Source organism: Artemia franciscana, chromosome 3, assembly GCF_032884065.1.
Source record: "Artemia franciscana chromosome 3, ASM3288406v1, whole genome shotgun sequence".
Classification (NCBI taxonomy): Eukaryota; Metazoa; Arthropoda; class Branchiopoda; order Anostraca; family Artemiidae; genus Artemia; species Artemia franciscana.
The window spans coordinates 32,068,923-32,083,745 of record NC_088865.1 but is presented as its reverse complement, the minus strand read 5'-3'; the positions used below and the strand labels follow the sequence as shown (position 1 = coordinate 32,083,745).

At 36.0% G+C, this 14,823-nt stretch overlaps 1 protein-coding gene across 3 annotated transcripts in view; it reads left to right on the top strand.

Annotated features, from left to right (window-relative positions):
* Positions 1 to 14,823, top strand: part of LOC136025167 (uncharacterized) — a 93,553-nt gene that overhangs the window by 25,123 nt on the left and 53,607 nt on the right. For all 3 annotated transcript variants that reach the window (XM_065700932.1, XM_065700930.1, XM_065700931.1), the window contains exons 4-5: positions 1,796 to 2,001; positions 13,037 to 13,163. In XM_065700932.1, coding sequence (XP_065557004.1) covers positions 1,796 to 2,001; positions 13,037 to 13,163 — 333 coding nt within the window. The remainder of the gene's footprint in view (positions 1 to 1,795; positions 2,002 to 13,036; positions 13,164 to 14,823) is intronic.

The window sequence follows — 14,823 nt, the reverse complement described above, 5'->3', positions numbered from 1 at the left end:
AGCGTAAGATATTCTAGCATTTGTTAATTAGTATTTTAACAGATGTCTCTCAGACCCATTTATCAAGCGTCATTTTTTAAATAATTAAAAAGGGGCGAATCTTAAGTGGGTCTAAAAGACACCTGACCCAAAGAAAGATCTGAGGAATTTTTTTTGTTCGTTGAAAGCAATGACGAACGTAAAACAGTTCAAAATAGGGATGAAACCTTTTAATTGACAGTGAACAGGTATAAAATTATTTAACTGGATATTTCGAACACATATACAGTGTTCATCATCAGCAGTAAAACTACAGAGTTTTACTCTGTTATGTAGAGTGTTACTCTGTTGTAAGTTTTATTCTAGGGTGACAACTTTCGATGACAGGCGAACCGAGGAAGTGCTGGAAGAAGGGAGGGGATGTAGGTATTTAAAGTTTTATAGCTTTATTTTAATAATGATGATGACTTTACCGATACCAACAACGACGTCATTGATGTTCAGGCCAATACCTATGACGAGAATGACTTAATAACAGTTCTCCGGTGACAACATCAGTAATGACAACAATTTTCTTTATATCGAAGTCATTACTGATATCCCAAAAAATCATCTATGTGGTTGGGGTATCCTCATGTCGATGTTATTCCCACCCTTTTTTACGTTGTTGCAATCATCACACCCCTATTATCATTTTTCGTTTTTTTTTACAAAATGACATCTATGTCAACGTCTATGAAATATAATGATTTAAATCTAACTTGATTTGAATTTGGCAATGCTAAATTGCTCACGAGTGTAACTCAATCAAATGATTTTATTGCATTAAGACGACTATAAGAAATAATACAATAAAATAGCAAGCAAAAAAAATGAGTAAGAATATGCAAAAGCAAGTGAGAACAAGCAACAGAGTTAGGAAAATGCTATATCCAGAATCATCAGGTTTCATACAGTATTGCCGTATTGGCAATAAAAGGCGTATAAAAAGACAAATAATGCTTCAATGGGCTCATTATCTCATGCCAATAAACGTAAACGTACCTAAGAGAGAGTAGATACAATCAGCTGGTTAAACATCGGTAAACAAAAAACTGCAGACACCTCAGCAGCCCAAACACAGTGAGACATTCTAGGCAGGAAAAGTTAGGTACCATTATAGGCCACTTTAAATTCATGTAAACCACGGGTAATGCGAAGAAACAAGGGAGAACGAGCACTGACAAAATCGAAAGAGTAGAATATTTTCTCTGAGGTACACTAGCATCAAAGAGTGACGAGTGTCAGTATCGTCAGTGAAACGCTCATTTAAGATGAACTCTAGGTAACGGAACTCATTTACAAATGTAGGGTTATTTCTGCTCATACTACCAGGTAGGAGTCAGTGGCATGAAAGAGAGAAAATATCCATATTTAGCATTTGACTAATTATACAAAACATCATGATCGGCAGCAAAAGTCACACAGACCTTAATTACCGTATAAAAAGTAGTAGGACAAGCAGCCAGTGTAACCAGGTTATCAGCATAGTGTCAATTGTTTATACTACTGTGCTGACTCTGTTTCTAAGTCCAATAGTAGTATGCTGCATATTGAGGTCATTACAATAAACCAAAAACAAGAGAAACATACAATATATCACCCTGGCAACCGCCATTTGCTGCAGAAAAAGTTGAACTCAATGCAGAATCCTACAGAATAAAAAGTTGTTGTCAATTTGCTTTGGGTGAGTTCTTCTTAGGTTAAGTTTGACGGGTGGAGTAATCTTTGGTTGAAGCGTGCTTCTTTCATATGATTTGGTGTTTTTACTTTACAGGCGAAGGCTCAGAAAATTTCATAACTTTTAAAAACAGCGTAGAAATTGTCATAGATGATGCACTAGTGTGTGGTTGGCTTTACGCAATCTATTCTGCTAAAATATCAGAAAATGATTCAGTTGTTAAAAAAGTTGCTGCTCTGGTTGACGTCTTGGAGAAGCTTCATCTTATGCTCAAATCAGTCAACACTTCGTCCTCTATTTTGGTAATTTTGCACATTTGTAATAGAACTTAACATAAATTCTCTGTTTAGGTACACGTTATGTAGCTAAGAATTATATGGAGCTTTTTTAAATATGATGTAAAACAAGGTAAGCTTCCATGTGAATATTATAGAAAATGTCAAGTCAAAAATACATTAAATAAAAGTATTAAAATTGCACACTTTTGTTTGACACTAAACAAAAAAAAAATATTCTTGCTACGTTGAAACATCGAAAACTTTTTAAGATTAAAAGGGAAATTTTGGACCATAGAAGCTCATACCATAGAAACTGACCATTCTTTTCAAATGATTAATTTAACGAAAAATAAAAAAAATCAGTTTTTAAAAAAAATTAAACAGCCATATTAACCTTAAGACCAAAAGTCCATTAATAATCTCAACTTAAAGTGACCAGAAACTACTATCAAAGATTAAATGAAACATGAAATAAAAAAAATGATCATATCAAATATAAACATAATGATAACTAAACATTGAAGCGATTAAAAATTAAACTGAATTCATTTCCACCTTAAAATCAACAAAAAGTGATACAAACAGTAGTTTCGTTACTTCCCCTTTCCCTCCCAAACCGTAAGAGCTCTAAAGCCTATTGTGTCTTTTGCGTTTTATTTTGAAAACCATATTTATTTTGAACAGTGAGCATTAGTTTCTCAACAAATTGACGAAAAAAAAAAAAAAACTCAATATAATAATCAAGAGGATGAGAGAAAACGAATGAAAATAAATTGCGTCTACCATAGGGATAAAATAAAGCAATAAAGCCCACATCACCGTGATCAGCGGTAACGCTGTAGAGTTGTCTATGGTAAAGATACATAAGGCTTCAATACATTCTTATTATCCATTATAATTTTTTCCCAGAGCCACTGCAAATGGAAGGGGTGTCTTACAAACTTTGGAGGGGGGCTCATTAAAATTAATTGAAAGTGTAAGCTCTCTTTCTATAGGTCAAAAGTGATCGGGGGGCAACTATCTTCCTTCCCACGCGTTTTCCCCCACAGACGTCCCACAAAAGTCTTAGGATAGTCATTCTGTTCAAAATAGTAAAAGGGTCAAATAAATAAAACTCTGTGGTTGACATAACCATCCAAGCCCCCAGCATCAAGGGCTATAAGTTTTGCAAATTGCTCATTGTTTACATAGCAGGTTTTTTATTGGGAAAAGGTAAGTTTAATCCTGGGTGTCCAAAAAGGCTTAGGGTAAAAGAGGAAACTTTAAGGAAATGTTGAAAGGGATGTCGAACAAAAAAATATTTCCATGTTGGTTGTCAATAATGCATACCAGCAATACCTGAAGAACCCCTGAGGGTATTAATTCGAAAGGGTGTGTTAAGAGGGATGTAAAAGAGTGATTAGAGAGCAATCAGCCCCCATCCCCTTGCCTTTTTAGATGCTCTCTCCCCTTAACACCGACTCAAATTTTAAGAGGTTATTATATTCAAAATAGTGAAAATGTCTAATAATTATGCAGCCGGGGATGCCATGTCCCTTCACATTCCCAGACAACGATTGTTATGAACTATGCAATTTGCTCATTGTTTACTTGAATGATTTATCATTGGGAAAAGGGGTAGTATTTGATTCTGGTTGTATCCGAAAATGTAAGTGTAATTAGATTGATTCTAGGCATTAACCCCCCTGGAAAATCCTCCCGTGAAAAACATCCCCCGGAAAATTCCCCCGGCAAATATCCCACAGCAAAAATGCTCTCCACGGAAAATACCTCCCGTAAAATAACCTCCCAGAAAATAATCCCTTCCCCACGGAAAATGCCCCCGCAGAAAATGCCCCCTCCCGAGAAATACCACCGTTGAATTGAGATTTGAATTTTAGTTTCGTTGAAAAGTGCCGAGGAAACGGAAAAAGAGGAATTTACGCACCATAAGTATCTTAAAAATTTTGAAAAAAACTGCAAATTCATTTTTGCTGAAGAGACTTCCATAATATGGACTTCCACAATCTTTGGCAGTAGCGGGGGCCAAAATAGAAAAAAAAGAAGAAAAAACGTAAGCGAAAAGTCATGAAAATTAAGCTAAAAAAATATGGCACCAATAAGTTTAAGAGGGTTAGGTTTCGTTTGAAAGGATAGTTGGCTTTGGGAGCCAGCAAATTCTTATTGTTTTAGTTTATACGTGCGAAAGTGTTGTCAAAACTTTTAGTAGAATTAAAAAAATGCTTAGTATTCTAACTAAACGACCATTGCGTTTCAGGGATCGTTCTTAAGGATTAAGACAAACTATCAAAACTTGAGCTCAAACAGCAAGGTCTTGAGGAGGTGGTAAACCAATTCGTATACGTAAGAATTCCTATTGGTTTTAAGTTTTGATGTTGCTCCATACTTTCAGTTGAAAAAACTAGTTTTTTTTATTTAATTTCTGATTGTCTTTAACTACAACCTGGAAATCTGACTCCCTCTGCATGAAAAATTCCTTCCCCTTACGGGAAATTCTTCCGTGGAAAGTTCTCTTCGGAAAAAAAAGTATCTCCTCTCGCCACCTGGGATATTCCCCCCGGAGAATTCCACTCTAGCTGAAAACTCCACCCAAAAAGTTTTTTGCGGATGAGCTCGGGTGAAAAATTCTTCACAGGACACTTTCAATAGAAAAAGAATTTAATTTCTGATTATTTTTCAAATCATGCCCATAATCCCCTACTCCGTGGAAAAGTTTTCCAGCAAAAAGCAAGCAAAAGGGCGTTTTCCAGGAAAAGTTTTTTTTCGGGGGGAGGACAAAAGAAGCTTTGAAAAACGCATAAGAAATGTAAAATTGCTATCTACTCCCTTACGATTTCTGGGAATATTTCTGGTTTACATACTTATTATGAAAGTAAGGAGTAACATTAAACCTCAAACTGAGCAGAATTTACTCCGAACAGAAGGGGAACTGCCCCTTCCTTATCCATATATCCCTCTCATGGTCACAGAAACTTTGGAGCGTTCTCATTAGAACAAAAATTGAGAGTTCTAGTCCTTTTTAATGTCCAAAAGGATTGGAGACCAAACTGCCGCGTGTAGGTGGTATTTTTCAGGTGGATATTGTTCGTAGGGGGATTTTCTGACTTCCCAGGGGGAGGAGGGATGTTTTCCAGGGGAAGGGATTCCACGGGGGTTATTTTCCGGGTGTATTTTTCGGGGTGGCATTTTCCACGGGGGGGAGGGTTCCGGTTGGAGGGTATTTTTCTGCCGGGGTGTTTTCCAATGGGTCATGTATTTTTCGGGGGGGGGGGGGGTATTTTCCGGGACGGAGATGAACACCGGCCACCATAATAACCATGTCTCCGGAGATGAAATAACTCCCCGCAGCTCCTGAGGCAAGCCCATTGCTTATGTACAATGTTTATTATTTGAAAAAGGGGGCCTGTTTGATCTTGGTTCTTCAAGAAGCTTATGGTATTAAGGTGAGATTTTCATGAAAAGTTGAGGGGGGTGTTGAACCAATACAGACTGCACTACATTGAGAATGGTACGTATCGGTAATATTTAAGGAACAGCGGACGGTATCAAATTGAAACTTTCAGGGAAGTTTGAGAGAGATGTTGAAAAGTAATCAGAGGGCAGCCAGTCCCTTCCTACTTGCCCTATTTAGAGGCCCAGTCCCCAACATTAATTGAAATTTTGGAAGGAAAAAAACAATTATTTCAAAATATTCAAAAGGTCTATTAACTATGTCTCCGGGGATGTCAAGCCCTCCTAAGCCCCTGGGGCAAGGGTTTATCATATTCTGTATCTAATAAAAGGATTTATTTGGTGTTTATCAGAGGGAAATGGGTTATGTTTGATCCTGGATGTCCACGAGGCTATTAACTGAAAACTTTCAGGGCCACTACTACTAAGATAGCTGCAATTGCAACTACTACTTTCAGGAAGTATCCAATGGGATGTTGAACAAAATCAAAACACACTATGGGCATCCTGATTGTCAAAAGTGCGCATCAGTAGTATATCTGGAAAGAATGAGGTTATTTATGTTGAAACTTTCAGGGATTATTTAAAAGTGCTTGAAAGGCAAATGGTATTCCTTGTATTTAAGGTGCTACTCTTCCCTCAACGTCGATAAAAATTCTGGAAAATGCACTCTCTTCAAAATAGCCAAAAGTTCAAATTACTATGCCCCTGGGAATGCCAAGCTCCTATATCCTCCATGAAAAGGGTTGAAAATTAATATGTAAATTAACTTAAAATAAATAATCATATAAAACATAATTATAAAATATACTGATGTATATGAATGAAACGTTCATAAAACTTTTAAAAATTAAATTAAATATTCAAGTCAAACTTAAAGCAAGCAAAAATTACTGCAAGAAAGAGTTTGACTGCTCCCACCTCTCCCTCCCGTAATATGTACAGTTACCTAACCCAATTTTAGTGTTATCTTCAACTGATGTAACACGATATTTTTGTGCTCCAAGGAAATGTTCCATACCTATTTCAAACAAATTCTCCACTCCGAGACCCTGGACATATAAAGCACTAAACTAGGAGAACCAAAAACTGATGAAAGTAAACCTCTACAAATGGAAATAAGGATTGAAGAGCTACGAAATAAGCAGTAAGATGGTAACGTTGTTATTGATCAAAGTTGCGGAGGAGAAGCCTACCCTATACTTAGCACTAGCAGACAAAACAAATGTTTTGTACAGCAAGACGATTTTGACTTCGGAATACATGCGTTCAAGGAATGTTTAAGATCATATACCTTGAAATAAGAGACAAATCCAGGACTAATCAATCAAGGGCTTAGACACACTTTAGAAGGTATGACACAAAGGATTAAAATCAGGAAAAACCAAGCTTAAAAGCTTAGCTACTAGCACAGGTTCTCTTTTCTCGAGATAGGAAGGAAGATTGAAGTCCTACACTGTTATCCAGTATGAAAACTTTCCGTAGAGGTGGAGATATCCATCAAATTAGAGAAACCGGTATATAAAATAAAACTGCTTAATTAGACTGCCAAAAAATTCCCAGAAAATGGAAGTGGTCTCACAGTATAGGTAGTGGAAGGTCTCAATGTTTATATAACACTAGCCAACATTGATTGTCCCTTAGTTGGAAAAAAAGGCCCGAAAATATCTGCTACAGTATGGAGTAAGAAAGCTATTATTGATTTACCCTTCTACCACAGCAACGAAAGTTTCAAATATAAAGTCTAAGCTGTTGGTCTCTAGGTTACAGGGAGAATGCAAAAAGCACAATCTCTTAGCTTTAATTGGAGGAAAAAGAACCCTACGTCTGATTGCCTTGAAAGCAATTAGTCAGTCCGAGTAAAAGATGCTCAAATATGGGACAGGAAAAAACCCTAAATTTGGGATATTTCAACTTATTTCCCTAAGACAAGATCAGCAACTTCACAAATCGTTCTTTTTTAAGTCATTTCTCTCAAATTCTCATCCTGAAGTCTAACCATAACTTCCCGAGAGATAATTCACCCTTCCGAAATTTCAGCTTTAAATTTCAGGCTCTGTGCAATCCTGGGCCCATCTTGGTCACAACATAGTTTTCAGCACTTCTTCTATCAACAAGGGTCAAAATCCCGCACAGATAATCTCAAGCCTATTACCTCTCATTAAATATTCATGCTTTCAAATATTATGTTAATACGGGGAGGCAAGCCATAGTAAATAAATTAGCTACGAAGATGTTTTTCAGCCCAAAAACGTCCGTCCAAACAGACTAAGCTGAGAATAATTATCCATTAACCAGAATCCCGTGTAAATGCTGTGTCGTTTACCAGCTATAATTTGCTGGAGGAGCGCAGTGGCCGTTATCAATGGATTTCGATCTTACGCCCTGCCACACTTTTCCTCCTATAGAAGATCCTCCCACGATGGTGTTCTGCATCACCATGCAATTAAACCCATTACTGGAGGAAAGTTTGTAACTCACGGGACGTGTGGGCACGCCGGTAGGCCCTGTTGTGTGTAGATTTAAGAGGTCTTTATCCTCCTCCAACTATATTTATGGCCCCAGGCGAGGCTGTCCTAGTTTATATTATGGGCCCCCAGGGACAAGTTCCCCCCTTGGTCCATACCTCATATAGTGGTACAATATATATTCGCCACGTGGGGACACACTGAATGGCTTGGGGTATGAGTAGACTCATAAAGCATTTTTTTTTTTTTTAATAGAGGAAATTACAAAATATCGATGATGTTATTTTTAGCTTTTTTTGTCTTTATGTTTATTATTTTCGTCTTTTGTTCTAAAATAGAGATTTTTTAAAAACAACTTAATTTGGACGTATAGAAAGCTGGCAACAGGTAAATATGATACGTAGATCACGAATATATGCTTTGATTTTCCTTTAAAAATTCAGGTGGACACGTCTTCTTATCTGTATTAGCAGTCCAATTTTTCTGTATGGATTCAATTTCGCGGAATGTGGTTCTCAAACCTACATCGATACTTGATTTATGTGTGGGAGGGGGACTTATCTTGAGCGTTCAAAACAAAACAAAGTGCATTTTCGTGACTTAAGTACCAGCTTAACCGATTACCGGCTTCCTATATGTGCAAAGTAAGTTGTTTTTAAAAGTTCGTCATTTCAGAAGAAAAGACAAAGAAGGGTCAATTTTGCCTCGACAAATTTTATCCGATTTTTCTATGTTGCAGAGTTGGTTTTTTTTTGCGGTTCCAATATTACCAAAATTAAAACTTTTGCAAGTTGTTGAGGCAAATTCTTTGAGGCTTTAAATGAAAACCTAAAAACAATAGGAAAATGCTTTGGTTTAGATCACATCTATTTTAGAGGTAGCATAAGAGGTATTTTACATAGCACATATAATTCAATTTTAAGGAGTAAATTACGTAGTCTTGTCGGATTTCACAGTCTCTCGTGTGACATTTAACATCTAATGATGAGGTCTTCATAACTTAAAGGAAGAGAGCTTGGCTATGTCTCAATAGCCAAAATGAGTGAAAAATTTATATGACGTAATTCAATACTTATTCAATACGTAAAATTCAATATGTAATTCAAAACTTTCAGGTATACGCTCAGTTTTTTGACACTTCGAATTTCTTGCCAAAATCCAAATTTGCTTGTCCAAAATAGAAGTATTGAAAACTTCAGTAATTTTCCATTTCTCAGACGAAAAATAGCTCTTAATGAGGAAAGGAGTTTTCCTTTATTGAAATTCAACGCTCTGAGAAAAAAAAAGATCAACCAAGGAAGCCTTTTAATGATTTAAAACAAAAAGAAATTTCAGAAGAAGAATATAAATTTTCCCAACAAGTTCAGAGAAACTTTGGGTGTTAAAATTTATAGGTTTATACTTCCTTTCCTTGCCTCAAACGTTTTAACCCTTGGTGATAAATTTATGGAGTTCTACAGGACTATCATAGGATTATATAATCTAGATCCTAATTTTTATCAGAGCACGCCGTTTCTAGCTTATCATTTAAAACTCAGAATGATGGACCAGCAGAAAACTCAAAATATTACTTATCAGGATATTTAGGCTATCTTTTCGTAGAGAGGGCCAGTTATGGTGGACTAATTTTCATAATGATCATTACTTACATTGTGATCCAAAAGGCAGTAAAAATGCTAGCTATGGTCTCTGCCTCGACACAAACGCCCAGTACGCTCAATGTACACCAAACTACCACACGTGAACTCTTAAATATGAGGTACTTAACCCTTGTGATTACCCAACCTTTAAAACGGTTTAAAGTAATTGAAGTTAAGACCGATATGTAGAGTTGAATGGTGTTCTAGAGAATCCAATTGAATATCAAGAGTTCGCACACTCAGTCTCCCAGGAAGGTTCGTTTCGCAAATTTTCTGCCCTTCAACCAGAGAAGAGTTGAAGATGAAAAGCTGCCCTGGACCTCTAGTGAAAAATTAATACCGTCGTTACATCATAAAACAAATATAATTTTGTACCATGTAAATTTGAAATTGAATATGAACCTTGGTTTTAGGACTGAAACAATAAACAAAGTGGTTAGCCTTATGGCTAAAGCCTTATGAAACCTTATATGGAGCACTTTATAAGATTCCAAACCAGTTTAGAACTAGAGACCGAGCTATTAAAGTGTTCTAATTACATCTCTTTTATCAAATCTGTTGAACAGGAATGCAACCATATGGAATATGGTGCTTCGGTAAATTTCAAAAAATTAAGTCACATTACGAAAAATTTAAGTTTTACGTCATTATATATAATTTCAAAAATATGGCTCTAATACTCAGAAAAAAACATATTTTTTCTGAGGAAAAATATTGGAGTGGGAGCTGCAATTTTATCGTTATCTAAGAAAATAATAAGGGCATTTTATTGGGAAAATTTAAACAATAAAAGAAAAACAAAACTATGGTGAATGGAAACCCATTTGCTTTTTGCAAAAATACAATCTCAGAACCTGGGAGCTACAATCTCAAAATTTACTCTAAATTCTGAAAGTAGAAACTTCCTTAGTTAAGGGTTAATAGGATAAGACTCTCAAATTTCAAAGGGTAAAGCATGAACATAATTTTTGGCCTTCATGTCTCATTTCTTGGATTTAAGGAGAAAGTACATTCCTTAGATATGGGTTGGCTAAAAACTTCTGGGGCTTGAATGTAATAGTACAGCCATCTGAAAGTGGAAGCCCATTAACAGCGTTAAGTCATTACTTCTGAGATTGCTTGTTTTTCTTCAAGTGCAGAATATACAATGGAAAATTTACAATAAAGCTTCTTGCTCACAGATGTTCGCTACGCTCTACCAAGCATGATTTTCTGCCTGATATTAGCTTGCTCCTAAAATATGCCGTAAGACTCGTTTTTGGTTTCTTTTATTATCCGTAGCGAAAGGTTTATTGTTGCATTAGGTAATCCACGTTTTGGAGGGGCAAAAGTTCGTAGTTTCTCTTGATTCAGCATCACAATTGTGCTGCAGGAATGGAGAATCACAATGGCGAAAACTAATGGGAACAGCTGTCTTCGTATCTTTCGCCTGTTCTATATTACGGATAGAAAACTCCTGTTCCAAAGTTCCTTCTTTTCTAATAGCAAAAACTGGGCCTCAAGCCACTGCTCTGATCGGTCAATCATAAATGTTATATTTGGAAGCTGAACTGCTCAACGTGACAAATTATAACGGCATACATAATTGGCCGTGTAGTTGCACGCAATTTTGATTTTACTCCTAAGTATTATGACGATATGGCCTGAGAATAAAAGAATTCGGTGAGGCACCATAGAGGTTTCCAAAATAGCATTTCACCTTGTTTCTCTGGGTAATTAAAAAAAACTAACGGGATCAATCTAATTAAAAGTAAAGAAAAATTTGAAACTAATATGGAGGTATCTTGGATGTCGGCCCCAAATAATTTTTCTAAACGGAAATATAATTTAGTTTTCTTGAAGGTTTTTGTTAGATTTTTCTTTCTATAAATTCCTGAAGTACCAAAGAAGGGTTAGACTTTAGATAATTTCATCAGTCCTATTATTATACGCTATTTTAAAGTCATGTGTTTACTTAAAGCACACTCTAGAGAATATTATTTGCAGCAAGCTATGTCAAAGGTGATGGTCCACTCTTGCTGGGTAATTCCATAATGTTGCCGAAAGTTCTGATCTTAAAACTTGAATTTGGTGCTCAAATTGGTCGGGAATAATTTTCACAAGCAGCATAGATTTACTTTCGAAGTCTAGCCGATTCTTATAATCGGTCCAAATATCGGTCTGGCAGCTTACCGCTAATAGCGAATATAAGATGTGAATTTGAACCGGTTTTCTAATCCAGCTAAAAAGAAATAACGTCTGTTAAGGGTATTACTCGTGGCGGGACACAGGGAAACAACTACAACGGGGACTCCGGGGGCACAGGGAGATATATAAATGACGAAGGGGACACAGGGAATGTTCGATTAGCAATCACCATCAACAAGCTCAAGGGCAATCATTGTAAACCTGACAATCTATTTATATGCACAGACAATGGGACACCCAAGAATGTTGTATATTCGCAAGTTTTACGTAGTTAAATATATATATATATATATATATATATATATATATATATATATATATATATATATATATATATATATATATATATATATATATATATATATATATATATATATATATATATATATATATATATATATATATATATAAATAAATATATATTCACAAGTGGGACACAGGGACACAACTACAATGGCGAGTAACTAATATGGCACGTAACGACTTTCAAAGAGAAATTACAGACTGGGACACTGGGACACAAATGACGACCGGGATACTGGGAATATAAATGACGACCGGGACACAGGGAATGTTCGATTAGCAATCACCATCAACAAAGCTCAAGGGCAATCATTAGAATAGTGAGGTATAGATCTGGATACGGATTGCTTTTCCCATGGACAATTTTATGTTGCATGTTCAAGAGTCGGTAAACCTGACAATCTATTTATATGCACAGACAATGGGACATCAAAGAATGTTGTATATTCGCAAGTTTTACGTAATTAAAAACATATATATATATCTATAACGAAAAGAGAAATCTTTTCTCTTTTATCTATATTCACAGGTGGGACACAGGGACACAACTGCAATGGCAAGTAAATAATATGGCGCGTAACGACTTACGCGCGCGGGGGGGGCTTGGGGGGTGGTGCGAATCGCCCCCACCAAATAGGTGTTGTGGTGGCGCAAAGCGCCACCCCAACAGCTAGTATAGAATAACAGCATAATAACAATAAATCAAAATCTGTGTCATTTTTCTTAGCCTCGTCACTTTTTACATCTGCACTAGTGCAAGTAAGTCTGAAAATGCGTAAAAGCTGGGAAAGACAACCCTGCAAAATCGTTTTGATTAAGAAACTAAAAAATAAGTCATTAAGCATTTGTGTTCCTATAATTTTACTGTCTGACTTCGGTAGCTAGATGTTTTTGTTCCTAAGAAACCGTTTCAAAATCACCTCCCCCTTTCTGGATTATCCCTTTGCATCTTACTGACAAGGTTTATGAGTTGAAGACAAAAGTTTGTTTTGCATTATATATTTCTTTTAGGAGAGAAACGGTGACACTATTACTCTAAAACAAAGAAAACAAGTGAGAATATCCTCAAAAGATGCATCTGCAAGGACAGTTCCTTCATCAGGAGCAAGAGGGATAGGGATTCATGCATCACCAAATGGTAAATATTTGTTTTTACTTTGCGAAGACATATAGGCCTTTCCATAAGTTTTAATTTGTACTCGTAGCCAAATGGTTAATAAGAAGCTTTAAATGACGAGATGCTTCTAAATTTTGATGCTACAATTAAGGAGGGTGCCAGGTTCTCGATTTTTGCTCGGGCTCCGGCATTCGGCACGCGGCCTGCTTGTATGTATTTGATCCTCAAATTACGCATAAGCACAATTATCGCGTTATTTTTTTAGTTTTAAGTTATGAAGTCGTAGATCAGCAATTTCAGTTGAATTGACAAATTCTGGCATGAATTCAATTCCTTCTCTCTGTTTATACTTTCAGAGAACCATTCATTTTATAGGATTATTTTCTCCTGGGATTTGTTGGGATTCTCGCAGTTGCTTCTCTTCTAACCGCAGATTTCGTTTACGGTTCGATGTGATCCCCGCTATTGCCTGTCTTTTAACAGTCAGTATCGTCGTTCGTCATTTTAACCGAGTATTTCGTTGTCCATCGTTTTCATTTGTGATATTGTGATGCTTATTGTGGCATGTCTCCTAACCATACATCTTATTGTGATTCATTTCCGTTCATAATTTTCTCAGAAATTTTGTCCATGCCTCATGTTCGTATTCGTTTATCCTCGTCTATAATTTCGTATAACTGTCATGGATACCAAACAAAATTCTTTTCCAGCTTTTCCCCAGCTATTATGTTTTTGATTAAAAGAAAAACTCGAAAAAAAGGAAAAACGCTTTGAAGAAAAAGATCTTAAAGAAAATATCTTGAAGAAAAAAAAATCATCTCCTAAAGTATTACGTACCACCCACATGTGCGCAATACATCATCCTCAGTTACAACCGGGGGCTCCCCACCTGGCTAGTGACTTGTGAGCTCTAGCAAACATGTCACATGAAATTACGTAATATCCTATTACGTAACAAACAGGTAATAAATCAATAATCAATGCTGGTTGCTGGGGGCTCAAAACTGGTTGCTATGCCACGCAGTAGTATTGTCCCCCATGCTACTTTTGTCATCTTTTATAATTCTGCAGGTGTCATAAATACGGCAAACGATTTCGCCACTGGGAAAAAGTGATGTAATTTGCTCTTTAAGTTGCAATATGAAGATAGTTGAATGTGACTTCATTTGCACAAAAAATTGTTGTTGTTTTTTCAAAATTAAGGTTCTAAACAAATTTTCCTAACTACTGACCAATCTAGTTCGTTTTTTTTTTCAGGCCAGAACATCTCAGTGTACCATTTTTCAAAAAAGGTATGAATCGGTTTTCGACAAAATAATAAATAAATACATATAAATAAATAAATATACATAAATAAATAAATACTTACACATTTGCTTGGTTAAATAGGGCAGAATATACTATAAGGAATGTTTATGTTTAACAATACAATGAGGGTAATCAAACAGTTCGTGGTAACGAACTGTAGCAAGGTGCGACCCGGCTCAATAGTAACCAAAACTCTAAAAAATAGAATTTTGATATCAATAGCTACATCAAAACAATCGCATTTTAATGCTGATTTTAAATATATAAGTTTTATCAAGTTTAGTCTTACCCATCAAAAGTTATGAGCCTGAAACAATTTACCTTATTTTAGAAAATAGGGGGAACAACCCCTTAAAGTTATAGAATCTTAATT